This window comes from Canis lupus, chromosome 10 (genome assembly GCF_003254725.2).
Source record: "Canis lupus dingo isolate Sandy chromosome 10, ASM325472v2, whole genome shotgun sequence".
NCBI lineage: Eukaryota > Metazoa > Chordata > Mammalia > Carnivora > Canidae > Canis > Canis lupus.
In genome coordinates, this window is record NC_064252.1 from 11877778 (window position 1) to 11904532 (window position 26755).

The following is a 26755-nucleotide window of genomic DNA, read 5'->3' on the forward strand; positions in this document are numbered from 1 at the left end:
AATAAAATCTTTAATAGAATAAAAAAAATGTGCTTTCGGTGGCGGTGGGCCCCGAAGTACAGGGTCAGTGGGAGAGCAGAGAGCGGCCTTCTTTGGTGTGGTGTGTGAGCGGGCTGGTCACCCCCAAATCCTTGGACGACGGAGCCGTTCACGGGCCCTCCGCTTGGCTGAGCTGCGGGCGGGCATCAGGCACAGCCAGCTCCAGGGGCAGGGAGAGGGCAGCCGGGGCCTGGGCCTCATGGCCCTCCTGGGCCGGGGGCTGGGGGCGGGGGTGGCATCTAAGGCGCAGCTGGGGCTGCCGTGGGATGGACCCGGCGGCCAGCTGATCATTCATGTGGGGGCTGGAAGTTTCTGGCGTGGGCAGTGGCTCGCTCGCATTTACGGCTGATCCCAACCGCGTGGGGCCGAGCGAGTCGCTGTTCAGTGTCCCGTGCAAGGAGGGAACGGGAGGCCCCTCAGAGTCTGATGAAACATTGAGGCAACTAAGTAATTCTCTGGACAAAGGAATTACGAACAAAAATTGATTATATTTTGAAAGCAGCTGCGTAGAAACGTATTTGAATTTGAGCGACAGGTAAAGCCAGAGAGAGGAGACTAGAGGGGCTTGAGTGGAGACAGCCACGTACAGGAGCCTCCGGGCGGGGGCCGCGGGGGGGCTGACTCAGCTGTGCGGCATCGGGGCGCGACCACACAGTCTCTACCTCACGCTTTGGGAGCTTCGGTCCCTCCCCAGGTGCTGCCACTCTGGACCCCACAGACAACCATCCGCGTGCAGTATTTCTTCCGGTATCTCCCAGCTACAGTCCCTGTCCCGGCTGCCGCGCAGCGTGCGTGGCCCAGCTGGGCGCCGTGTCTTGTAAAGATGTGCTGATTGTGGCCCTGCGTGCTGGGAGAGGTGGGGGACGAGGAAGCGAGACGGGTCCTGCTGACTTCTCTACCGTCGGGGGAACGAAGGGGACCGCGTGGGCCTCCCGGGTGCACTCAGGGCCCTGCCCTGGGCTCTGTGCTGAGTGCAAGGTCGGCCTGAGAGTCTCTCCCCCTCCCTCTGCCCCTCGCTCCTCTCTCATAAATGAATGAATAAATAAAATCCTTTTTTTTTTCTTTTTTCTTAAGACCAGCAGGGAGGACCCAGAGGGCCTGCCAAGGCTGGAGACGCTCAGGCCTGGCTTCCTTGGGGCGTCCTCCAGTTTGTGGGCACACGGCTGCGGGGTCGGGGCCTTCCCCATGGCACGACTCGGGGAGGGAGGGAGGGCCCGGGGTAAGAGGGTGGTTCTCGAGGCGGGTGGACCCAGCTCCACCACCTTCTGGCTGTGTGACTGTAAGTCACAGCACCTCGCTTTTCCGAAGGCCCTGTTTTCCTCATCTTGAAAGTGGCGAGAATGGTGCCCTGGCCCTTGGGGTCCTGGGGGGCTTCTCCGTGAACCGTACACGCGCCTGCCTGGGCCCATGAGCACTGGATAAACGGTAGCGATTGGGGTCACTTTATTTAAGTCCCGCGTGGTGATGATAGAGGTGGCGAGAGCCGCCCTCCTGGGACATGGCCTCTGCGCACAAAGTCGGGGCCCTGACCCACCACTGCCCCAACAGCTCCTTGGAGGGAGCTGGTCCCCGTCCTGTCCCCGTCGTGCAGTCCCGGACCCCTTCACCTCCCAGCTCCAATGTCCGACCCCACGCCAACAACCTGGCAGCCGCGGTAACCAGTCCTCGTTGTGACACAACTGGGATTTCTGCTCAGGAGTCCGAGTGAAACACACTCCGGCCTTGTTATTCTTTGGTTCCCTGGCATTCGGTTAGGCAGGTTCCTTGTCCTCTTGGCTTCTGATGTCTCCAGGGTTCGAGACCAGGGGGTGGATGGAGAAAGGATGGCGATGTCTGCCATCAGCACCCCCAGACCCCTTCCCGCGGGAGGCCCGGGGTGTCAGGCTAGACCTGCGGACACCTGCAATTGCCCCGTGGGAGTTTGCAAACTGTGGCGGGAAGTAAGCAGCGGGGAACAGGTGGAGTCGAAGCAGGAGACCAGGGGGTGAGAGGATAGAAAAAAAACAGAGAAAAAGAAACTGAAGGGAGACGACAGTTGTGACGCTGATGAAGCTTAAGAATCAGGAAGTGGTGATAGTTCTAGAAGGTGCTATTGGTTAGAAAGCCTCAAAGAGTGGCTGTTAGGAAGGGGCAACGCGTCTCCCTCTCTTTATGACTGAGGAGCGGGAGGAAAGAGAAAAAGTGGGGAGGAGAGCGTCCTCTGTCTCCCTCTAGGCCAAACTGGGGGGCCGGGCTGTGGTCTACACGGCCCCTTCCAAATCTACAGCTGTCTGAGCCGCAAGTCACGTGGACACTATTGGGACTCCTTGGTTGAGCCGTGCCTCCGGGGTGAGGGTCACCTTGCAAGGCGCCACGTGCACGTGTTTGGGGTTCCCGGTTCTAGCAGCCCATCCCATGGGTCGGCTCTGTAACGCGCTGACCGGTCCCCGCGTGTCTGTCCTGGAACTGAGGCTGAACTCCGGGGAAGGCGAGAGCCTAGGGCTGGAACCGGGTTCTGGGCCTTTCCGGGAGCCCCTCAGGTGATGCCCCCCCAGCTTGCTCGTTGTCAAAGTCGATGATGTCCGTTTCCTTGGCGTCCAGGCTTTCGATGAAGTGGGGCACGTCGGGGGAGGCGCGGGAGCCCCCCGCGGCCTTGACTCCGCAGGTCTCCGATGACGCCTCGGTGGCAAGTGAGAGGACGGGCTCGGAGCTGGGGGGCTTGGGGCGGTGGCCCGCGGGGGCGGCCTGGCTGGACACAGGGAGGCTCCACCTTTTGGGGAACCTGTCATCGCTTGGGTCTTCGCCAGAGGCAGGCGTGAGGATGCTCCTTTGGTCTCTGGCTGGAGTCGCCGGGGGCCCCGGGTCCCCAGGAGGGGGGGTCCCTGTCCCTGCGGGGAACGGATCCCATGCCCCGGGCGCCTGCTGCCGGCCAGTCCCACTCGGCTCGACTCCTGTAAAGTCCGCGCTCTGGAGGGAGGCCGTGGAGCCCGGTGCCTCGGGCCCCGTGACCAGCACCTCGGGGAGCTGCGGCATCTTGCTGGGGGACACCCGCACGCTGGCCTGCGGGCTCAGGCTCTGCGGGGTGCTGGCCTCCCTGATGGTGGACAGCTCCCCCAGGCTGCAGTGCAGCGGGGTGCCCCCCGGGGAGCAGGGCTGCCGGGCGCCCGGGGCGCGGCGCGGGCCCGTCGGGGGCACCTCCAGCAGGTCCCCGGCCGGGCTGGCGTCGCCGCTGGACGTCAAGAACATGGAGCTGTCGCTGGCCTGCCGGCCGTAGCTCCTCCTCCTGGGGCCGGCCGGGTGCTCGTGGGCGCTCAGGAACCTCTTGACCCTCCTGATCACCGAGCGGCGCTGGCCGTGCTTCTCGAAGCTCCAGAGCCACTCGTCGCCGGGGAGCTCGGTCGCCGACAGCCTGAAACACAGACACGGTGCGGCCCCGGCGGTTCCGGAGGCTCGCGTCACAGGGCCGGGAGGGAGGGGATCGAGGGTCCCAGACCCCTGGGGCCCGGGCCCTTTCATAAACTCTTAACGATTATTGGGGACCCCGAAGAGGTTTCTTTCTGTGGGTTATGCCTATTGCTATTTACTGTATTAGAAATAGCGCAGGGATGTTCAACGACAACCACGGCCCGCACATGCAGGATGTGCACGCACACAGCCCGTGGGCTAAGTGATGACCTCTCACGTGGCACGTGACAGGCCCACCGCGTACTTGGAAAGAATGAGGGTGAAAAAGGTAAAAATCCTTTTAGTGTTGTTACAAAGATAGCTTTGATCTGGAGGACTTGGGTCTGGGGGAGTAGGTGGGGGGGGGGTCCTTGGTTTTCAGGGATTTCCAGTGGGTCCGGACCGCACTTTGAGAATCACTCATCTAGAGATGCGGACGTTAAGACAAAAGAAAAGAAAAGAAAACAAACAAAAAGAAAACCAAAGGCACGATGTGTGTTCCTTCTCCCTCATGACCGATGACCCGGAACTCAGGCCCTGAACTGAGGGTCCGTAAAACCCCCCAGAGCAATGGATCGAAGCTGAATTCAAGGTCGTTCGAAGCTGAATTCAAGGTCGTGCAAAAAGCAGCTGCCGTTCACTTACGTTTACTTAAGTGCCTCCCATGCATCACCTCCCTGAATTATCACATTCATCGGGTGACCGGGTACTATTAGGATTTTCACTTTACAGATGAAGAAACTGAGGCCCAGGGAGATTCCTGAAGGCCGCGGTGTAGCCCGTAGGGCCAGAACTCAGAAATCTGACTCCAAAGCCTTTGTTCTTTTGATTATTATTATTATTGTTGTTTTTTTAAAGCCTTTGCTCTTAATTAATGCCTTTTATACGAAGTCTGCTACCTGGTGTCAGGCGCCAGGTAGAGATTCCTGAGTAGGACAGTCCCTGCCGCTCCCCTGGGGCTAAGGAAGGAGAAGGGTGAACCCTGTGGACAATCCCCTCCATGGACGGGGGCCTGCGGCCTCCAGCGTGGCCGGCTCCCCCTGCTGAAGTGTGCTGGCTTTGGTAATGCTGACCTGTCAACATCTGAGGCTACGACAACCCACCCTGCCCTTTGGACTCTTCTCCTGCAAGGCGGAGATAAATAAAACGGGTGGCGGGTGGCGGGACAGCAGTGAGGCCTGCAGGCCGAGGGCACAGCCGCCGCGCAGGTGCCTGCTAGCTCTGGGCCGTTAGGGTCCTACTGAGGTTAGAGAGGAGCCACTTCCTTAAACTTCAAGTGCTCCCAGGGCTCTTGGGAGCCACCGTTGGGGAGGACACCCGTGGGGATGACACACCTGTAGGCCGCCACCAGAGGGGAAGAGGCTGGAACAGAGGGTGCTGGGGTACCCCGAAGGTGCAGAGTGAGCGGCCACGGGAGGGTGGCGGCTTGAGGTGGCCAATGGGCCTCTGACCCCAACCTGGGGCTGCTAAGCTGAAGCCCCGGCAGGGCCCTCGGCTGCCCCCCTCATCCATCCCCCCCCCTCCCGAGCTGTGACCGTGATACTCTGGCTTGGGCAGCACAGGCCCCAGCCTCAGCACCACCCCCTCCGGACCCCGAGGACTTCGTGGGTCCCGCCTCCAGACACCGGGGCAGCCTCAAGCTCCTCATTCATGGACGTAGCCCCGCTCCGCCGCCCTGGGAATCGGGGTGCACCGGGCAAGCTCGCTGTCTAGGGCAAGCCTCTGGCCTGCATTTGCTGCGATCTTGACTTTTTTTTGGGGATTTGTCTTCCTTGACTCCTTCTAAACCACACACCCATGTTAAGAGTGATACAATCCTCCAGGAAACGTGTTTGTACTATCCTTTGTGGCCCTTTGGGCAGCCCTAAGGGTTAGTAAACCCCAAGGACAAAATGCTCTCCCTGTGCATTGATGTGATGGATACGTAGACCCAATGGAGGTGAGAGGGTTCAGTCCCTGCGCCACAGAGGAGAGAAAACCAGCCCCGTTGCAGAGAGCAAGCTGAAAAAAGGGCAACGCTCTGGCTGATTGATTAGTGATCAATAAGCTTCTGGCTTATTGATTCCCCACTGGACACACGAGGCAGGGCTGCCAATGGGAGCCCACCGCACCTTCCTGCCTCGTGAGCCTGTGCTGCGGACGCGGGAGATTTACCCACTTACCCAGCTAAATCCATTGAGCACCTGCTGTGAATAAATTCGCTGCCTCAGCTCTGCATAGCACAGTGTAAAAGGAGGGAGAAGGCATGTCCCTGAGCAGCTACATTTGGGGCAAAGCAAGTCTTTGGGGCAGCTATGGACTGTCTTTGGGAGTGGAGGGCGGAACTAGACTCGCGCTATTTGGTAGTGTGCAAGGTGGGCAAACCACAGGTCGGGCAACTTTGAGGACCCCTGTCATCCCCAGGAAGGCTTTGAGGTTAGGAACACGGTGTGGGAACTTTCCATGCCTGTTGGTGAGAAAGACCCATGAGCAGGTCCTTGGGGGAACGCTTGGCGGCCTCGCTCTGGGGGCCCGAGGTGGGGAAGGAAGCCCTCCCTTCGCCTGTTGGTGCCATCAAAGAGCAGTAGCGAGGAACCTGGCGACCTTTCGTCCAAATATTTCCAAGAGGGGACGTTCCACTGCCCGTGCAGGATCCCCAGCTCCTCTCTCCCATAGTCAGGCTTCCCGACGCGACGGCAGAAACCGTGGTCTAAGAACAAAATGGTTTGAAGCTGAGAGTACACGGAAGCCAGCGCTGGTGGCCAAGTTCTCCATCCTCCTGGACGTCAAGCCTTGGGACGATGAGACAGACATGGCCCAGCTGGAGGCCTGCGTGCGCTCCACCCAGTTAGACGGGCTGGCCTGGGGGGCTCCACGCTGGTGCCGGTGGGCTATGGCATCCGCAAGCTGCGGATCCAGTGTGTGGTGGACGACGACAAGGTGGGGACAGACCTGCTGGAGGAGGAGGAGATCACCAGGATTGAGGAGCATGTGCAGAGTGTGGACATGGCTGCTTTCAAGGAGGTCGGAGCCCCAGCCCTGGCCCTGGGTGTGTGAGGCTCCGCAGCCAGTAAAGACAGATTGCTAAATCAATCAATCAATCAATCAATCAATCAATCAATCAATCAGAGATTCTTCAGGTCCCAGTGGGGAGGCTTGGATGTACCTTTTAGGTCCTTTTAGACCTTCGTCTCCTCTTCATTTGGTTTTTCCAAGTGTATAGGGTCAGGACAGTCCTGAGGCCCCAATACAGCACCTCTTAGAAGGCCTTGAAACAGTCACAGCAGAAACATTATACGTTGAGGGTAATCGCACTTGGTATATTGCTGTATGTTAGAGAAGGTCGGATGAGAAAGGGCTGAGGTTCCGGGACTCGCTGGGCAGGTAATCAGAGCCCCGAGGACGCTCGTGGAAAGGGCCATGGAGACATTAGTGTCCAGAAGATGGAATTTGAGAATTGCCTCTGTGGTGAGGAGCATGATTTATTTTGGGAGCTTCGCAGAGCCAGGATTCCTGCTGCCTGGGCTGCCGCGGACCAGCCGGGTGGCCTGCGGGGACCCCCTTACCCTCCCTGCGACTCAAGAAGCTATGGCCACGGTGCTCCCTGCACCCGCCCCGCAGGTTCACGAGGAGACCCAGGGCAGACGAGCTTCGAAGGGTGCGCGGTACGGAAAGGACTGTGCACGACTGGCAGGTTCCTGGAGGGGACCTCCGAGGCACTGCGGCCTTGTCGCACCTGCTGGAGGGAACGAGAGTGTCTGCCCAAAGGTCACTCCCTTTTCTCCTCCAAGAGAGGACACCCCAGAGGGGAGGACGCAGCAGTCATTTCCCGGGTAGCTGGGGGCTCGGAGTCCGTGGACAGGAAGCAGGAGGCCGGGAGACACTGGGTCCTCCTGGAGAAGGAGGTGGGACCCCCCGGGGGGTTCCCCTGCCCTTGCAGACTTTGCCAAATCCTGCAGCAGCCCTGAGTGCACAGCTGTAAAGCATCCATACAGAAGCCACGAGGGGAGGGGGGCTGGTCCCAAAGGGGTGGAGGTGGCGGGGCAGGGGGCGGGGGGGACACAAAGAAGAGGTTCCGGGAAGCCCGGCAGGCCGCTGGGTGCAGGCCGAGCCTGGGGGGGTCACCCCGCAGCTGCCAGCCTTGGATGGCACAGCCATGGGATGTGCTCTTGCCTCAATCTCAGCTGTCGAAAAGACCAACAACTCACATTTTCAAAATACCCGTGGAGCACCCGGGACAGGGTCAGCCCCACAGGGCCCCCTGCCAGGGACAGACCTCTGGGGCCACCAGCGGCCGTGGTTCAATTAAGGACTCAAGAAAAACGCTCGGGCTGCTTGTCCCCTCCTGCTGCCGTAGGAGAGGCAGGGGACGGGGCTACTGGAGGCGACAGCGACCCTCGGAAGCCTTGGGCCGAATGACTCGGAAAGACCAAAGCAGCCCTGAGGACTCGGGACGCCTGACGCAGGTTCCGTCGAACAAGTGTGTGTTTGCTTTAACAAACCTCGCGTGCGCGGTCGTGTAAATACGCGCTTCAAAAGACGGAAGGATGAGCGTGGAGGATGCTTGCCTTTCTGTCTCGGGGCCGCTTGTGTGTTTTCTTACCCCCCAGGTTTACTGACCTCTGAGGGACGTAGAACATTCGGAAGTCAACGGGCTCGGGCTGAAGACCTGATGCACCTGCGCGTCGCGCAGCCTTAGCCAACGTCCTCACCTCGCGCGGTCGTCGTTTTTGTGGCTGTGGCTGCGTCACGTTTAAAGTGGTCATTTGACAACTTGAATTCAACGAATTTTGGGTCATGTCAACAGGATGTCAATGAGGAATTTGGGGACTTGATGTCTGCTATGGTGAGTTCCACTTCTCACGGCGGATTTGTTGTCTCCAAACGGCTGGGGTCCCTCAGAGCCTGGCAGCTGCCTTGGTGGGAGCTAATGATGATTTGCCAGAAAAATCTATCAGAGCCGGAGCAGCACGTGGGGAGGGGCGCGTATTCGTGGCAATGCAAAATGCCCTCTCCCGACCCATGAGAGGCCAGGCCTGGCATTAATGACCTGCGCCGCAGAACCTTGTCGAAGCGGGAGCCCAGGACTTATAAGATGGGAAAGGCCAGTCCCACACTGAGCTGGGAGGTGCGGGCCCACGCGGGGAGGGAAATCGGGTGGACGGAGGGTGTGTCCACCCGGCGCTCCTCCCAACTCCCTTGCTGGGGGCGCAGTTTCCAGAGGTGGAGCGTCGTGGGAGGCCTGCAGAGCCTGGAGAGGTGACACGCAGCTGGCCACGCTCTCCTGCTTCTCTGCCGGCTCTGCCCAAGGCTTGCCCACACCAAGGGCAAGGTTGTGGTCCAAAGCGGGGTTTCAAAAAATAGAAAACAACAACAGAAACCAAAGTGGGGTTTCACTTGGTGAGAAGTCCCCACGTTTCCCTACTGCTGTATTCTAGGAGTTTTGCTAGAAAAGGAAAAAGTCCTCTACCCCTCTCACGTCTTTGAGAAGGTGGAAACCGAGTGCCAGTGGTGAACCTATGCCGACACGTCAAAGAATCCTCAGGAAGGTTCTAAAATTACCGACGTGATGCACCTTCCTCTCCTTGGGAGACTCCATCTCTCCTTCCTTTCTGGTGCATTAAGTGAAAATCAATGTTCCCAGAACACATTTTCGTTGAAGTTAGTGATTCAGAAATTGAGGTATTTTTGGTTGTATACAACCAAGCATGCAATAGTGACTGTGTATTTTTTAGTAAAGCTAAAATATTTGAACATAGTCAGCTAAGAAAGGATTACGGACTAAAACATCCACCTAGAAGTGTATTTAACCACAATTTAATAAAGTTTTAGCTTCTTAAATGTATATTTTGGAATATTCAGACCTGTATCACTAACAATACTTTTTTTTTTTTTTCCACTAAGAATACTCTGTGCTGGATAATCCTAGTGCTTTGCACACTAGGACATACGTACACTTGCAAAAAAATAATTGTGTTATCTCTACACATTCTTAGAACCTTGGGACTAAAGACAGAGAAGTAAAAGTCGTTACTTCTGGGGAGGTGGTTGCAGTTTTACGTACCAACTAAATCCTAAATAAACCTCTCAGCTCCTCACAAGAAGGAACTCTTAGAGAAGTTTGTGTATTTCTCCTCTTTTCTTTTCATGATTTTATTTATTTATTCATGAGGGACACAGAGAGAGGCAGAGACACAGGCAGAGGGAGAAGCGAGCTCCCCACAGGGAACCCCATGTAGGACTCGATCCGGGGACCCCGGGGTCACACCCTGAGCCAAAGGCAGATGCTCAACTGCTGAGCCCCCTGGCGTCCCTATTTCTCCTCTCTTCTAAGTGCATCCTGAGCTGACTTCATAGACCCAGGCCCTAAGGTCACTGTGAACGTGAGGCAGTGGTGACCTGTCTGAATCCTGGCAGAAAGCCCACGGCAGCAGCGTTCTTCATGGGCGCGGCGGCCAGCCCCTCAGGGCTCACAGGCTGAGCGCGAGCACAGACCCATGCTGCACAGTCAAATGATCCATTTCATAAGCAGCTCCAGCCTCTCTCCTCCAGGATTTGGGATCCTCCAGCTGTTATGGATAGGTATCGCATTAGGGTTTTCCCAATGCCTTTAAGGGATTATTGCTTCTTTACTCGTGGTGGTTTTGAGTTTCAAGACAGGATTAAAGGGAGTTATGAGACATCAGGTCTTTAATTTCCATGGGTTCCATTCCGCAGGGACTTATAAATTTGTGCTAATGGATAATTCCAAGTATTCAAAAAAGAATTAGGATTTTGGAGTGACTCATGGTGGTATAATGTGAAAAGCATCGTTCCTCCCACTAGTGGCAGGCTAGGCCTGAATCTTATTTTTCGTGGGTTGTAAAAGGAAATTTATTTTCAGCAACGCTGGCTTGAGTGTAAGCATTCTAGGTTTGTTCTAGTAAAGCTCGGTTTATTGGGCATAAGTGTTTAGTAGTGCCCAGAGAAGACCCATTTGCATTTCAGGGCTTGGGCGTGTTTTCCTTACATGTATCTCGTAGACAACTCTTCCTACGGTCGTTTGAGGGTGTTCTCTTCAATTTGATTAATGGTGTCTCCATGGACAATATAATGACAAGATGCCTAAATTAAGACAGATCACCGCAATGTGTCCTTTAAATATCTTATAATTTTATATGTCAACTCTACTTCAATAATGCTGAAATTAAAAAAAAAAAAACCTGGTACTCCAAATACAGTATCATTTCTTGCTGTTTTGGCTCATATTGGCTTGGAATTTACCCTCTGCTGAATCCCCTTATTCCTCTCTGTGTGCTAGCTCCAAATTTATTCTTAAAGACGCACATTAGACTTCTCAGCTCCTAGGCTGGTTGAAGTGTGTCCCTTCATTGTGTTCCCATAAGACCGAGTATTTCTCTATTGCTTAGTTTACCACACCGGATCATAACATTTCTCTTCATTATGTCTGTGAGCTTATGAGATATTTGGTTTTGATTTTGGTTTTTCGTCTCTATGTAGCATTTGGCATAGAACCCACCATATACCAGGCCCTGAAAGCATATTTTGCCTGAATAAATGGATGAGTTCATTCCCTATGTGAAGATACAATGAAAAACATGATATTGGAAATCTGTACTTGAGATTAAAAAAAAATGGGGAAAAGCTTACTTTACTTTGCTAGTGCACAGTTGGTAAATGTGTAGAAAATAGAGCAATATTTTCAACATGTTCTTGAATACGGAGAAGGGAGGAATTGTCTCTAAGGAATTTCCTTTTTTATGTGGAAATGAGCAGTGTGCTGAATGTGAAGGAAACTAGGAGGCAGAGTGATTTCTCAGGTTGCCCTTGGATAGTACTTTTGCTCAGTTATTGAAGGGCATTGCCTTGATTTTTAGAATTTCTGGGCCATGGGAGTTGTGATCATAAGCTTGAAACACTGATCTGAAAAGATAAGGGAAATTTGATTTTGAATTACGTATGCTGGGAACATACATCCTAAATAGAGTAAGAAAATAAAAGACTCATCCAGGAAATGATTTTATGTGCACTTCAAGCAGCCAACACTTGTCTGAAATGTTTGCATCCATACCATTTTGACACCTGGTCTTTATTCACATGCAAAGAGCTCATTGGCTCAGTCATCATCAATAAGATCACCTGTGCTACAATAATCCTTACTTTTCCCTTTCCCTTTCCCTGAGCCTGTCAGTTGGCTCTTTGATATTGACCCTGTATTCAGTGAGTGAATAATACAGTGCCTGGGGAATTATCTTTTGTGATTTTAGAGGACATCTACTGCTTTGTCAGCCCAGCGAACCATTCGTCCTTTCCTGGTAATAGCACTCTCATTTTCCTAAGACATCATCTACTCCATATGGTTGGTTGGGGCTGACCACACCGTTGGTCCAAAGATGGACACATGAACCAGCCTTGGCTCATTAAAACGTCATGTCTCCCTGTTGATAGTGATTGGTTCAAGAATGGGTATGTTAGCCAAGTCTAGCCAATTAATTCATTAGTTTAAAGAGTTGGAAAAGAGATGTACTCTTTCCATAGGATTTGCTGAGAAGATAGGCTGCAGGCCTAAAGCTTCTGGCTGCCGTCTTGCCGTCTTGCCACTGGGAGGGGAGAGCCTGCCTGAAGCCTGAGCCAGTGGAGAGAAAAGCCGAACAGAGACACAGGGCAATAGTGAGTCCCTGGCGACATTCTTTGAACCTCTGGATCCAGCCAGACCCAAATCGAGGCTAGTCTCCAGATGTGACCCAAGAAACCCCTTTTTGCTTACGCTAGCTGGAGTTGGTTTTCATCACAGGCAACCAGAAACAACTTGTCTACTAGCACAGTCCTGGAAAGAATCGACAGTGATGGATCAAAGAGGGCATTTCTGTGAATTCTCCAAAAGCCTGCGTCCCTAGAGCGACGCTTCCTGGGTTGTGAGGCTCCCCTTGAATGGTCCTCACTCATACAGGAAATCAAGATCAAGTGAGCTTTTGCCCAATTGTTTTTCTGATCAGCTGGTTCTAGAGGAGTCCAGTTAATGCGGCTCCGATGGACGCTGGCCTTTGCCTGTACCTGTTCCCATCGTGCCAGCAAATGGGCGGTCTTAATTCGAAGAATTCTGACAACTAAACACTTTGCTGCATTCTTAAAGATCCTATCTCCTAATTTTCTCTCCCGCATTTTATTTTGTGTCCCGGAGTTCCCAGAACTAGCTTAATGCAAAAAATAACTTAGACTTGTTTCATCTTTCCACGTCTTACTCTGACATCCATAAGAGATTTACACAAGCCAACAATGACAATGCTCCATGGTTCCACCTGGAGTGTTTTTTATGTTTACAATCTCTAATCTTCTCGATACTTATCTTGGGGTAGCTCTTTTCTGTGAGGTCTTGTGAATTCCTAATCTGAATTTCTATATTTAGAAATAGGAGAAATACAGATTTTAATACTTCCTAAAGAACCTGGACACACAAGACTGTAAAATTATAACGATTGGGATGAATGTGCAGATCAAGATAAAAATCTTGACCAGAAAAAAAATTTTTTAACCGTTCTGCAAAAACAATTAAATGGACAATAGAAATGGAACCCACAGGCTCTTACAGCCTAAATAGCGTCATCACAATGATTTCCCTGTTGCTACCCAATGTGCTGGTTTCTTTTCTCTTACAAATTAGGTCTTCAAATAATTTGTATTAATCAGTGATGGGAATGGAGTGATCCAAAAAGAAACTCACAGAAGAACATCTGTTAATTTTCAAAATCAAGAAAGTCTTCAAAATCCCTGACAGTGCCCCTGCGGGATGTATTACAAAATGCTGAGAAGTGCAAACGACAGTGAATTGCTATTGATGGAGACTGAGCAACCGGCCGGGGGAGGGATGAGCACCCCGGGCTGGAGGAAGTGCTGGACCGCAGAGTCCAGGCTTAGCAGGCCCTCTCGGAGCAGGCAAGCCTGGCAGGGGGTGGGGGGTGTGGGAGGAGGTGGGGGGGGAGGTGGGGGTTGGAGGGTAGAGGGGTGGGGAGTGCGACCCCCTCCAGGGTGTGCTTTGAGGGCAACACCACAAATCTCTCGGCTTCTAAATCCTCTCATCATTTGGCACAACACCCGAAATTCTACTTGTCACCTTTCCCTTTGGATCTCGAAAGGCTTTCAGCCTCAGAGGCCTCTTTGGAGGAGAAGTGCCACAAACCATTGTGAGTTAGGATTAAGAGACATTCAGCCAAGGGTAAAGCCTTGAAGGAGCAGCGTTGATGCTCCATGTCCTGATGGTGGGGAGAGAGAAGGGTTGACCGCTGGGGAGGACAGGAAAGGATCCCAGGTGGCACTACAGGAGGGAACCCACCTCACGAATCTGCCTGCCGAGAGCTGGCCTCAAAGACTAGCAAACATAGTTTTGCCAAAAGTCATAAGGAAAATCCTGCAAAAGTGTTTTGTGCCTTTTCTACAATTTTTAGAGGGGTTTCTTCTGATTTTTCTAAATTTGTCCACAGTCGTCTCTTTGAGTTACTTGGAAACTGTGACATCTGCCTTCAGCAAACATACTTAAACTTCCCCCACATTCACACATTTCTGCAAAATCAAATACATTATCAGATTTAATAAAATTATTCCAGAATTGTGCATGATTTCCTTCAGGCCACAGCCCATTTATTTAAAGCTAAGTACACAGGGACAGATTGTTATGGTAAAACTGTAGAACAGAGACCGACTTGTCTACCAAACATAGTTGAATTAAATCTTAGAGAAAACTTTTGATAAAACTTATCTCATTCCTTAAGATTTGCTTGTCTCCATGTGGTCTAACCCAGTGCCTGCATGTGCTATATGCTCAATAAATACTTGTTAAAAATATACTTAGTTTTGATAGTCATGATTAAATGACTCTATAATCGAATAACTAAACTACTTTTCAAATTGGAAGGAAAAAAGGGGATACTTTCATAATGATTAGGAAAGTTTTCTGTGGCATAAAAACAAAATAAAGTGCAAAGTATCCCCAAATACACACACACACACACACACACAAGCACACATGCCACATTTAAACCAGAAACTATAGTCTTTTCACTCTTAAACTTGGGCATATTAATTATATCTGAACATTTGAAAAGGCTAGCCTTCTAAGATATTAATAATTGAGAGTTATCGTGAAAGTAAACTCAAGATTGGGGCATAAAAAGATCAGAACAGAGTCCTACTTATTTTCCAAACATTGATGAGTTTTTAAAAAATGCACTTACCCCATTTCGACCGTTGACCCCAGGAATGAGGGTATGCAGTAGTCAGCAGCTGCCAGGGTATAAGGCGGTCGAGCAGCAGAATCATCCCAGTAAATGTCCTTCTTCATCTTGGGTAAGCTCATGTGCATCTCATCCACAGCCAAAAGAGAGACCTAAAATCATCATTTTACTGTTAGATGAATTTGGATATGAATTGTATAAAGAAAGAGGGGCCCCTTGGGCAGGGGGTGGATGGGATTTGCAGTAGGATAGAACAGTCTGCAAGAGTAAAAATACAAATGTCTATTGTTCATATTTGCTCTAACCAGGGCTGCCACGGAGAGTTGTACATGTTGTGTACTGCACAAGAGCGCTTGGCAATGGAGGTGACAGCACTTGGCTATAAAACTGCCCAGACTTGGTTTAGCAACCACTGGCCCGGAGTGGACCTGGCTACATTTTGCCTAGAGGCAGGAGTGACACCTTCTACTACTTTCTTCAAAGTCCCCGTGTTGTCTAATGTCTGTCCCGACTGCAACCTGATCGTCCCAGATCTTGCAGGAGTCAGGGATTCTCAATATCCCATTCCGTTGATTCCATAAACACACTTGATATCATTTCTTTTTTTTTATTTTATTTTTTTTATTTTATTTATGATAGTCATACAGAGAGAGAGAGAGAGAGGGGCAGAGACATAGGCAGAGGGAGAAGCAGGCTCCATGCACCGGGAGCCTGACGTGGGATTCGATCCCGGGTCTCCAGGATCGCGCCCTGGGCCAAAGGCAGGCGCCAAACCGCTGCGCCACCCAGGGATCCCTTGATATCATTTCTTACGTGCCCTGACTTTTTGTTTGTTTGGGGGGAAGCACATCGGCAAGTCTCCGCTGCTCGGGCTGTAGAGTGGTCTCCCTTCTTGACCTTGACACGCTGATGCATGAATAAATGATTAATCTTCTGCAAATCCAATTTTTACAAAGAGCGAGCGGCCTAGCCATTATGCTCCCTCCCTGGTAGACTGAGTGTGATCATTGGGGGAGGTTCGGGGCCACGGCCTCAGGAGCTGTGTGTTGAGACCCTCTGGACTGAGTGTGTGGCCGAACCCGGTATAAACTGGCGATCCTGGCGGCGGGCATGGAGATCCTGGCGGGCGGCTGCCCAAGAAAGGCCTGGGAGTTCCCTTGCCTACCTGACCTGCCACCCACCAGTCTGGGTGGCCTGTCCCTGAGTTCCCTCTCTGCCGGCTCTCCATGTTTGGGGCCAGTTTGTGAACCAACTGGTGAAACGTGTGAGACCAGTTAGGAGCTGGGTAAAACATGAAATTCTTTCCCAGCCTGTGGGGGAAGAGAATGGTCTCGGGAGAGAGTCCTGCCTGAAAGGAAAATTCTCTCATGCTGGTTCCTCATGGAAAACTTATCTGGGGCAATGCTTTGGGGTCAGGGTCCTGGGGTCTGTTCAGTTCAGTGCAGGGAGATGTGAGATGGGGGCCGGTGTGGCCCATGCTCCCGGTGGCCCGCAGGCCCCTGCAGGACAGGCATCTGGGGACGCCGGCCAGATCACGCCTGGCTGCCCTCCACGCCCCTGCTAGCCTCCCATGGGCGGCCACAGAGAACAGATGACAGACTGAGTGCGAATATCGCCCTGCAGTAAGATGGAAGAGGCTGTGTCGAGCTAATAAAGAAACAAAGAATACGGGCTTGAAATTCTCTTTAAAAGGGGCTACATTTCCCTGCAACTGAGACCCAGGACCTGGGAGGTTCCAGAAGGAGGTGAGACAACACGGTGCAAAGCCAAGCCTCTTCCGTTTGCAGCTAAAGCTCTCAGGTGCGTTCGCAGCACAAGCGGTTCATTATTAAATTATTAATGCTTGTACAGGAGAGAGAAGCTGCTCTAACCTGCAGGTTTCTGTCAATGCACCAGTTGGTTTCAAAATCATCATCGTCTTCTCCAAAAGGGTTGATGAGCTGCTCGGCCACCTGTTGTCGAGGACAGAGAATGAGTCGGTTGTGATGCTCGTGAAGACTGAGTGCGGGCCGGAGGGGGCGAAGGTGGTGCCCTTTGCCATGTTCATAATGTGAGCCCAGAGGGGAGTGGGTCACCCCACAGACACGGATGCTTACCTGCAGGCGAGGCCCTAGGCTCAGGCTCCAGTGCGGCACCTGCCGGGGCCTGCTCTCCCGTGGGTCTGGCATACAGACCCCCTCCAGGGGAAGCCCTGTGCCGTTAGAGCCCAGCGAGTGACGTTCAGGTTCAAATCGAACCGGTGCGGGCTAAGGGGCACGACAAGGTGCAAGGTGCTGGGCACGTCCAGGCTTCGGGCCTGCGATCTTTGGGAAACTACAAGCACCCAGGGGATAAGCCCGAAATGCGACCATGGGGAACGTATGACAGCGAAGAAAGAGTTAAAGCGCGATTAAAGAAAATAATACAAGGCTTTTCCACAATTCCTGGACGTAACCACGAAGTGCAGGAGTCGGAGAGCTAGAGTCACAAAGCTGGAGTTTGCCTCACTTTGTTCTATGCTAAAGGGTTTGCTATTGTCTGGTGAGTCAGTTTTCCCACTGGGAAAAGCTTAGGTAGCTTCTTTTTTTTTAAAATTTAATTTAATTAATTAAAATTTTTTTTAGGTAGCTTCTTAGCACATTTTTTCCACATATTTTCTAATAGTTGATCAACAGGACACGAGCTTACCAAGTTCTGGAATTGGGTAGCCTTGTTGAGAGATTTATATGCCAAATAGGACTCCCCTGTTATTCTCCTTTTGAAATAATCCCTTTGAGGGGCGCCTGGGCTCAGTTGGTTGAGCATCGACTCTTGGTTTCGGCTCAGGTCATGATCTTGGGGTCATGAGATTGGGCCCCACATGGGGCTCTGCGCTCAGCACAGAGTCGGCTTGGGATTCTCTCTCTCCCTCGAAGTCCTTCTGTCCCTCCCCACTGCTCACGGTCTCCCTCCCTCTCTCTCTCAAATAAATAAATATTTTAAAAAGTAAATAATCCCTTTGTTTTTAATTATTTTGTGTGTGTGAGAGAGAGAGAAAGAGAGCAAGATTTTACATTGGGTCTAGATGGGAAAAACAAGTGTACAAAATAAGGACGCCATCGATTGCTTGAGTTTCTATATTCCCAGGCTTTGTGGTAGAAAGTCTACATATTTAATTTTTAGGATTTAAATCTAACCACTAACCACTTAGAGCAGTTGCTCTCAACCTTGGATGAAGAACCAAATCACCTGGGGAGCTTTAAAAGTGTGCGGTCCCTCCCTCAGAGATTCTGATTTACTGGGTGAAGCTCCAGGAGGCTTGAGTGCGTGGCTGGAGTTGAGGAGCACCCCCGTGGAGAGGTGCATCTCCCTTAGTCTAAGGGACAAACCTGGGCAGACCCTGAGTCCCGGGCCAGGCAGCCTCACAGCTTGTCCACGTCCAAGCCCTTCACTGTAACGTCCAGGGCCTAGCCACCCTTTCTTGCCTGGGGTTTTTCCTTAAATGGGCCACTGGATAGGCCCTAAAAATATTTTTGTGATATCCAGGATTTCACTTTGATGGGGTCAGTCCTGCATATAGGATTAGAGTCTACACTTACCTTCCCAAGTGATACATTTCTGGATGGACTCTCTGAAAAAATATCCTTCACTTTCTTGGACGCTCTCATTTCCAGCAAATAACTAATATACTGTTTATAATATTAAGATGGTTCTTTTACACTTTGAAAAAAAATTTGTAAATATTAGAATGGGCAAGATAGAATAGTTGCTTGGAAAGTGAGAGATAATCCGCCAGGTGGGAAAATACTCTTCTTTTAGGGTCGTCTATCTCTTAAAGGAGCTAAGATTGTATTTTCATATTTTGCCTTTCAAAATATTTTATAAAGAAAAATAATGTTAATATTTTAGAGCTCAACTCAGGGGACAAGACCATGAATGACCAGAAATATTGAGCATTTGGCTAGCGTGGTGATTTTCTGTTTATAAGGCTAGAGTCTAGTTTTTTCCCTCTAATGGGAGATGAGAGCTATTAGTCTCTCTTGCTATTTCTCTGCCTTAAGTGGGTAAAAATCATCGAGAATCACCGTCACCCGGCTGCCAATGTCTTTGCCATTTATAAAGGACGTCCCTTAAAAGCTTCTTGAAAGGCCAACGTGTTTACTTTTCTTGGTTAAGAGTCAAACCGATGAAAGTCAAGACAATGGTGGGGAGAATTTTGCCACAGCCTGGAAGGCCGCCTCAGAGCACAGCACCACGTGGCTGGCCGGAAGGTCAAACATTTGAAAATTGGATTTTTTCCAAGTCATCCTCAAACTGTCATTAGATTTTGATTACCTTCATGGAGCCCTTGTCTTGGCGTGTGTGTACTTCTCTTTAGGAAGTTCACAGAAGCGATGGAGGACTCAGGTTTTGGGGCACCCAGGAAGGGGTGGGGAGCACCCGGAGATGCTGGGGACTTGTCCTTTTCTGTGCTCTGACCTGTTTTTCATTTCCCGGCAAACCAAATGTCATCAGAAATCCTGGTGTTTCTGGTTTTGATTCTGATGAATCATCTTCGGAGTCTCAGTTCTGGTTTTGAAAATGGGTTGCATTTAATGTGACACAGCTGGTGGGATTTCAGAGACTCGTAGCTAACTACAGAGTTAAGCAGAACCAAGATAATAATATAATATGGGGCGCCTGGGGCGGGGGGGGGGGGGGCGCTCAGTCAGATGAGCGGCGGCCTTGGGCTCAGGTAGAGCCTGATGGAGGTTGCGGACCGGGCCTCGGGCACCAAGACCATGGCCTACCTACCTTGAGCCAGTCAGATGAGCGGTGGCCTTGGGTCAGGATCCCAGGGTCCCAGGGTCGAGCCCCACGTCGGGCTCCCTGCTCAACAGGACGTCTGCCTCAGCCTCCCCCCAGCCCCCCAGCTTGTGATCTCTGTCTCTCTCTCCCTGTCTCTCTCTCAAATAAATAAATAAAATCTTGAAAAAACAATAATATAATACTAATGCTTAAGTCTAATATACAAGGCTTATTTTTTTTTTTAGATTTTATTTATTTGAGAGACAGAGCAGGGACCTGATGCAGGGCTCGATCCCAGGACCCCGGGATCATGACCTGAGCAGAAGGCGGCTGCTTCACCGACTGAGCCTCCTCAGGTGCCCCCCCAAGGCATCTTAGTCTCTCCCTTTTACTCTGCCTCGTTGCCTATTGTGGCATAAAATATCAAGGCAGTTACAGTTATTACTTTAATTACATTATTTTAATCCTCACGCAAGCACACAAGGACTTAAAACATCAGTGGCCATAAAAATGTGTTCTTGCAATCTCTTGGCTTCGTGTGCAACACGGAGCTCACCACGCTCTTGAATCCCTAGTTTAACAGTAATGACCTCCCTGGGTGCTTAACTGTTACCTCTACCTGTGACCAGCTCATGCAGAGTGACTCGGCCAAGGCCCGGTGCCGAGCGTAGAGCCTGATGGAGGTTGCGGACCGGGCCTCGGGCACCAAGACCATGGCCTACCTACCTTGAGCCATCCTGCGTAGAAGAAGAACTGTAGGAGGGTGAAGATTGGAATGTAAAGATCCAAGTCGTGCCCCGCGTAGCCTTTGGTGGGATCCAGAAACTGGCGTCCGATCAAGCAGGCGAAGAAGAACGTGTAGACGGCCAGCGTGACAACCTGCAGTGGAGACAAGCCGGAGTGAGGGCCCGGCACCTGGGCACCCGGGTGCGCAGGTAGCAAGGAGAACCGCGTGCAACGTGTGTGATACCTGGGTGTAAACCAGCGGAATCCCGACCCAGTCGTAGCCAAATAAAAGGCTGCACCAAGAGCGGTATTTGTTCATCTCCTACGCCAGAAACAGATAAAACATGGTTTACTAAAATGATGGGGGTGCCAATGAATTCTTCCTGGGGTTCGTCACTGGGTCTTCTATGAATTTGTCTGTGGAGAGGCGGAGACGGACTCTGGAAGGCTGGTAGTCGGTTCTGAAGGCGAGTACAGGGGCAAAATTCGGAAAATGACAATCAGCATCTTCAGCAACGCAAAAAAGGTTGACGACGGTTGGACATTTTTTAAAATATTAAAGTAAATCTGGACTTTATGGAACTATCCCCTACTCTGCTAAAGCCACAATTTCCAACGTGTATACTGGCCCCAGGTGGTGATGGGAAGGCTCGGGTTAATAGGTTAAATAAGTCATTTCTACCCATTTTGGTACATTTCTGTGGAGAGCCCACTTTGTTTGTTTCTCTACTTCTTTGGAAAACACGCTTGCTATAGATTTTAGATAAAAAAGTTTTACATCCTGCACCCACCCCCCAAAATGAGGACTTACTGTTATTCTTGGGACAACCTTTATATTGATAGGAAATTTCTCTGTTGGGAGCAGAAAGGACTGGAACCCATTGATTCTTCCTTCGTCGCACCTAAGTTACTACGCGAGACTGGGCAAGAGAGTTCACGTTAGATCGGGTGTTGTTTTTCTGTGATTCGCTCCCTTGGCCTAGTTCAGGCAGGAGGTTGTCACGTATCAAACGTTTGAAAATTGGATTTTTTTCAAGTCCTCCTCGATGACTTGAAAGATACGACATATCTTTCCGGCCCTTCCATAAATGTGTTTCTCAGATGAACTCAGGGGTTATTTCGTTTAATGAAAGCATAATCTTGTTTCCTGGCGTACCTGACAAGTTGGCTTAACCTCAGGAAATTCCAGATGGGGAGAGCTGACCGGGTGGGTTTATCTTTACTCCAGATTTTATTCCAGGACCTGAGAGCCAGGGATGGTGACTAGGCCGCGTGGGCACCAGATCGTTCCGAACTCCTGGCAGCTCCTGCTAATCAGTGAAGGGACACTTTCCTACAGAGCCTCGTACGAGGCTGATTCCATTTGGCCAGAGGTCCTACGCAACCACTACTGATCCACCTGACTTCAAACCTGTGCATCATCCCTGTTTCGCACGTTGAGGGTTCTGATACTAGCCCCGTCTTCCCGGTTCCTTTGGAACCAGAAATGGACGAAGCAGACTTGTCCTGTCTGACCTGTGACGTCCAGACCCCTGTCGGCGTCTGACTGGCATCTTATACCGATGGCTTGCGACATACTCACAGTCATCAACGATTGCAGATCAACGCTGTCTCTGATTCTACCCTCCTTCCGGGCTTTAGCTGCAAGATTTCCAAACCAGATGAATGGGACCCAATATTTCAGGTGAGGAGATTTGAGATGGTCAAATAATTTTCTTTCATCAGCTGTCATAAACCCTTGAGCACAAAATAAGAGTAGTGCAATTATGCAGAATGAGTTTAGCACTGATGCCATGTGTATTTTCGGGGTTGCTACATGAGCATACAGTGGGGGTCAATTAAAAAAAAGATAAAATGAAGGTTGTTGCCCTCAAGTAGCTTATACTTGTTTTTTTTTAAATAATAAATTTATTTTTTATTAAGTAGCTTATACTCGTATTAGAGATAAGGAACGTGTGTGGGTGGTGCACACGCAAGTTAGGTAACAATAATACATAAGGCAAGGCCTGTTGGCAATCCCTCATAGGGTGGCCAGGAGGAAGTAAGCTGACATTAAATGGGGACTAGAACATCTGGGGAGGGACACCCAGGGGCCCCAGTGGGTGAGCATCCGCCTTTGGCTCAGATCATGATCCTGGGGTCCCAGGATCGAGTCCCACATCGTGCTCCCTGCATGGAGCCTGCTCCTCCCTCTGCCTGTGTCTCTGCCTCTCTCTCTCTGGGTCTCTCATGAATAAATAAATAAATAATCTTAAAAAAGAAAAAACATCTGGGGAAGGTTTCCTTTTTAGGTTCGGGTTGATTCATCTAAAATTGAGAGAAAGAATACTTAGAAATATTAGGATTCAAAGAATAAAAGGTGTCACCTTTACATTTAGTGCAAACTCTAATAAGTTTGCACTAAATGCAAAGCACTGAGTGTAGCGCGGAAAGCACGGATCACGTACTTCTCCCAACCCTCGCTCCCTTCTGGGTCCTGGCTCGGCGCGTCCCGTGGAGCCTCCCGTATGCTCTCTCCTCCTTTCCTGGGGGTTTCTCCCTTTCAAAGCTCCGCCAACAGGGCCTTTTGTCACCTCATGTCATAGCGATGTCCTACATAAAGTTTTCTCCTGCCAAGAGCATCTGGAAGGGCGAAGCGCATGCAAAGTGCACGGTGCCCGCAGCAAGTCGTGGCAGGATGAGCGTTACAATCCGTGTGTGTGTGTGTGTCTGTGTGTGTGGGGTGCATATGACCTGGCTTGTCTGAGCCTGGGGTGACCTCCGTGGTCGCGGGTGGCCCAGGTGGGAAAGAGAGATGATGACCTCTGCCTCCCCGGGATGCCGCGGACCAGGCCCAGCGAGGACCCTCGCTCAGTACATACTCAGCCCTTGGTGGGCCCCCCGCTACCACGTTAACTGCTCACCCCACCTCCCAAGCTGCACTGCACGCCACGGCAGAGAAGAGATGGGAACCGGGGGCAGGAGAAAGAGGGCAGCAGGTTCATTTAATTGACATTTACTGAGCATCTACTATGTGCCAGGGCTTGTTCACACAAATACGTACTTTTAGAAAATTAAGTTTTTTTGGGGGAAAGGAGCAGAGGGACAGAGAGAGGGTCTCAAGAAGACTCCCCAGGTGGGGTTCCCCTACCCTGAGGTCACAACCTGAGCCAAGATCAGGGGCTGATACTTAACTCATTGAGCCCCTCAGGAGCCCCTCGAGTATATACTTTAAACCTTTGCGGTTTACACTGGACTTTTTATTTATTTATTTATTTATTTATTTATTTATTTATTTATTTATTTTTTAAAGATTTTTTTTTTATTCGTGAGAGACACGCAGAGAGAGAGAGAGAAGCAGGCTCCATGCAGGAAGCCCGATGCGGGATTCGATCCCAGGTCTCCAAGATCACGCCCCAGGCTGAAGGCGGCGCCAAACCGCTGAGCCACCCGGGCTGCCCCTGTTTTATTTTTTTTAAAGTTTGATCAAATCATTCAAATGGTATAGAAATCCAAAAGAATATTAATAAGAAAAGTCAGTCTCATTTCCCCAGCCACACGTTTTCCTCCCTGAAGGAATCACTGAGACCAGTTTCCTGCATATCTTTCGGGGGAAACGTCACACGGGCTTAAGTTTTAGGAGCACAAGTGACTTTATACCACATACGGATCTGACCTTGTTCCTATTTTCTGGTTGTATCTTGGAGATCCTTTTTTTGTTAATACACACAGAGCAGCACCATTGTTCCCAATGCTTGCCTCTTAGTTAATCATGTACAAATTTTTATGTACATAGTCCTCTTTTGAATAGACATTTGTTTTTAATTTTTTTGCTGTTAAGAATAACGATGCCATGATGACCCTTGTACCTATTCCCTTGACCGTTTCGGTGGACTTTGCAATATTAATTATGATTTAATACCTGTAATTTAATACATGTTTTCTGAACTAAAGCGTTTTTTTTTTTTTTTCAAAAACTGAGGTTAGATGTTAATTTTGAGTTAACTTTTGAGTATTGGGAATTTGATTATTATGATGTTCTAACACATTCATTTTTATTTGTTTTTTTAAAGATTTTGTTGGTTTGAGAGAGACAGAGATTGTGAGAGAAAGAGAGAGAGAGAGAGAGAGCATCAGAAGAGGGAAGGAGGAGGGTCAGAGGTGGAGAAACAGACTCCCCGCTGAGTGGGGAGCCGGGCTGGGGGCTGGATCCTGCGACCCTGGGATCACGGCCTGAGCCAAAGGCAAACGCTTAACCGACTGAGCCACCCAGGGACCCCAATTCTAACACATTCCGATGAAAATCAACTTGTGACCCGATGTCACACAGTTTATATCCTTAACCACCTGCCATCAGTTTCTGGATCTAATTATTCTGCTTTAAGTATCCTCCCTTCGCACCACGTAGACTGAGCTTAATTTCACAGGCGCTACCATAACTGAAACGGAGTCACAGGAGGAGTGAGATGAGCTCATTTTGAGAGTCACCGATTCATGGAGCTTTGGGGATCCTAGATCTAGGCCAGTGTTTTTGAGAACAAGTTCCCCTGTACGGGTCCCTGAGTCTCGTGTGACCCCCATGACACGGGGAGAGGGCTAGGCGCCACCCTCACCTACTGAACCAGTCCCAGTGGGGCTGGGGTTCTCCGCCGAGGCCTGCACCTCAGCGTCTCCTGTGGGTGCTTTTCGAAAATACCTTGGCCTCGTCCCCAGAGATTCTGATTCAGTGGGTCTGGAGTGAGTCCGGGGGTCAGCAGTCGTTGGACTCGTCCTGAGTGATCCAGTGGAGTTGGGCCAGGCAGTGACACGTGTGCCACGCTCTGCGGGCAATTCGGACACACGGCAAGGTTTGAGAATCACTGCCCGCCCCAGGAAGGCTCTCTTTATTCAGTATGTGAAGCACACAGAGTATCAGCTGCAAAAGCACTATTTACCATTTTAGATAATGCTCAGGTTATTTATATCAGCCTCGAAGGGTCCTGCGCACGGCCGGGGAGTTGGGCTTCTCTGGTTGGCAAGAACAACAACGAACCCCGATCCTCTCTTCTCGTTTCTCCGTGCATCTCAAAGTGGTTGCATGAGCCAGATTATCTGCTTTATTTCTTTTTCTCTCTTTTTCAAGACTTACAGAGCACGATGAGGCCTCTTACAAGAAGTTAACAGACCTGACCTGGGACACCTGGGTGGCTCCGTGGTTAAGCACCTGCCTTTGGCTCCAGGCGTGATCCTGGAGTCCAAGGATCGAGTCCCACATCGGGCTCCCTGCGTGGAGCCTGCTTCTCCCTCTGCCTGTGTCTCTGCCTCTCTCTGTGTCTCTCATGAATAAATAAATAAGATTAAAAAAATTAAAAAAAAAAACAAACCCTCTCGTTTAAAAAAAAAAAAAAAAGACCTGACCTGTCTTGGTTCTGTATTAAAGATTCATGGCAGTGGTTCAACCTTTACCTGGAGGCCTATTTTCAGACATTTCATATCAATTGGCTGGCGGTTATATTTTTGGGATTTATACCACAGTTTCCAAAAATTACCCCATTTCTATACTGGCTGCAATCTCTGTCCTTTAACCAAAGAATAACTTTACCTCTGGTTATTTTTTATTCAGGTGGAGGGATCATATTGTGCTGGCAAGCTCTTTCTTGGCTTCTTAGTAGAACACAAATATGCAGACTGAGGGGTTACCCAGGGCGTGCACTAAAGCCAGGGTCAGCGCTTTCCCAGGTAGCACACCCACCACTTGGAAGGGGACGTGTGGAGCAAGGAAAGCTGGTGATTTTTAGCCTGGAGGTGTGAGTACTTTGCTAGGCTCTGCAAAGGACGCGTGACAAACCGGACTTTGATGTGTCCTCCAAGAGTGCACGGACATGGTGATTTTTGCTGTGACCCCCCGCCCCAATGTGTGTGTGTGGGTCACACACATTATCTGAACTAACCCTGTCTTTGGAGATCAAGTCATTGGTCAACTACAAGGAAACCTATAGATGGTTGGTTAAATCAGTTGCCATGGAACGCCGTGCTTGTTTGGTATGGAATGGAATGGAATGGAATGGAATGGAATGGAATGGAATGGAATGGAATGGAATGGAATGCTCTCCTTATCAGTACTTGAGGCCACTGTAACCAGAGGGATGATCTTCAGAACAGGGTCGTTATCCTCATCTCTAGGACTAGGTGAGCCCCCGGCACGGATTCGCCACAGTTTGGTGGCACTGTCAGGTGGCGGGTCCTCACACAACCCTGGGACCTTGACACGACGGCCTTGAAGCCATGCTCCCTTGGGCCCTACCCACACCCCAGACCTTGCTATTTGAGCCTGCTGTTACATCTGCCCAAAGCTTCCCTTGCTCTCCGAGTTTGGCCCCGCTCAGCAATTTTCATCCTGCTTATCCCAAGAAACCCCTTAATATTTCAAATCAGAGTAAAACATGCACACGCGCACACACACACACACACACACGCACACACACACATTTTTACTTGCAACTTGCATTGTGATTGGATGGAGCAGGTCCTGCTGCGTTAAGGCAAAATGTTATTGCCCTCAAGCCAAAGGCATAATGAAGTGCACTGATAAACAATATTTCAGTCTTTATAGATTTTGTCTGCTGCACAGGTGGGTCTCTTTTGCCTCCATGGAA

The 26755-nt window shown here is 50.5% G+C and overlaps 1 protein-coding gene across 2 annotated transcripts; it reads right to left on the reverse strand.

The window, feature by feature from the left end:
- Window positions 1-303: 303 nt before the first annotated feature.
- On the reverse strand, window positions 304-26137 carry LOC112677867 (bestrophin-3). 2 transcript variants are annotated; one of them, XM_049115157.1, is made up of 7 exons: window positions 26051-26137; window positions 21724-21878; window positions 20386-20463; window positions 20142-20294; window positions 16541-16621; window positions 14670-14821; window positions 304-3427 (listed from the first exon to the last, which is right to left on the reverse strand). In XM_049115157.1, exons 2-7 carry the CDS (start codon window positions 21871-21873, stop codon window positions 2515-2517), a joined length of 1527 nt encoding a protein of 508 aa, XP_048971114.1. In that variant the 5' UTR covers window positions 21874-21878; window positions 26051-26137; the 3' UTR covers window positions 304-2514. The 2 variants fall into 2 exon arrangements, with proteins under 2 accessions (XP_048971114.1, XP_048971112.1); XM_049115155.1 differs by having other exon boundaries at window positions 25702-26125.
- Between the last annotated feature and the right edge of the window lie 618 nt (window positions 26138-26755).

Excerpts from the sequence above, each read along its gene's own strand:
- LOC112677867 (XM_049115157.1), bottom strand. The coding sequence starts at position 21,873 with ATGACAGCTGATGAAAGAAAATTATTTGACCATCTCAAATCTCCTCAC. Across the intron at positions 16,622-20,141 it reads TCTACGCAGGATGGCTCAAG|GTGGCCGAGCAGCTCATCAA; the intron begins GTAGGTAGGCCA and ends CCTCGACAACAG. Across the intron at positions 3,428-14,669 it reads GGGTCAACGGTCGAAATGGG|GCTGTCGGCGACCGAGCTCC; the intron begins GTAAGTGCATTT and ends TCTGTGTTTCAG.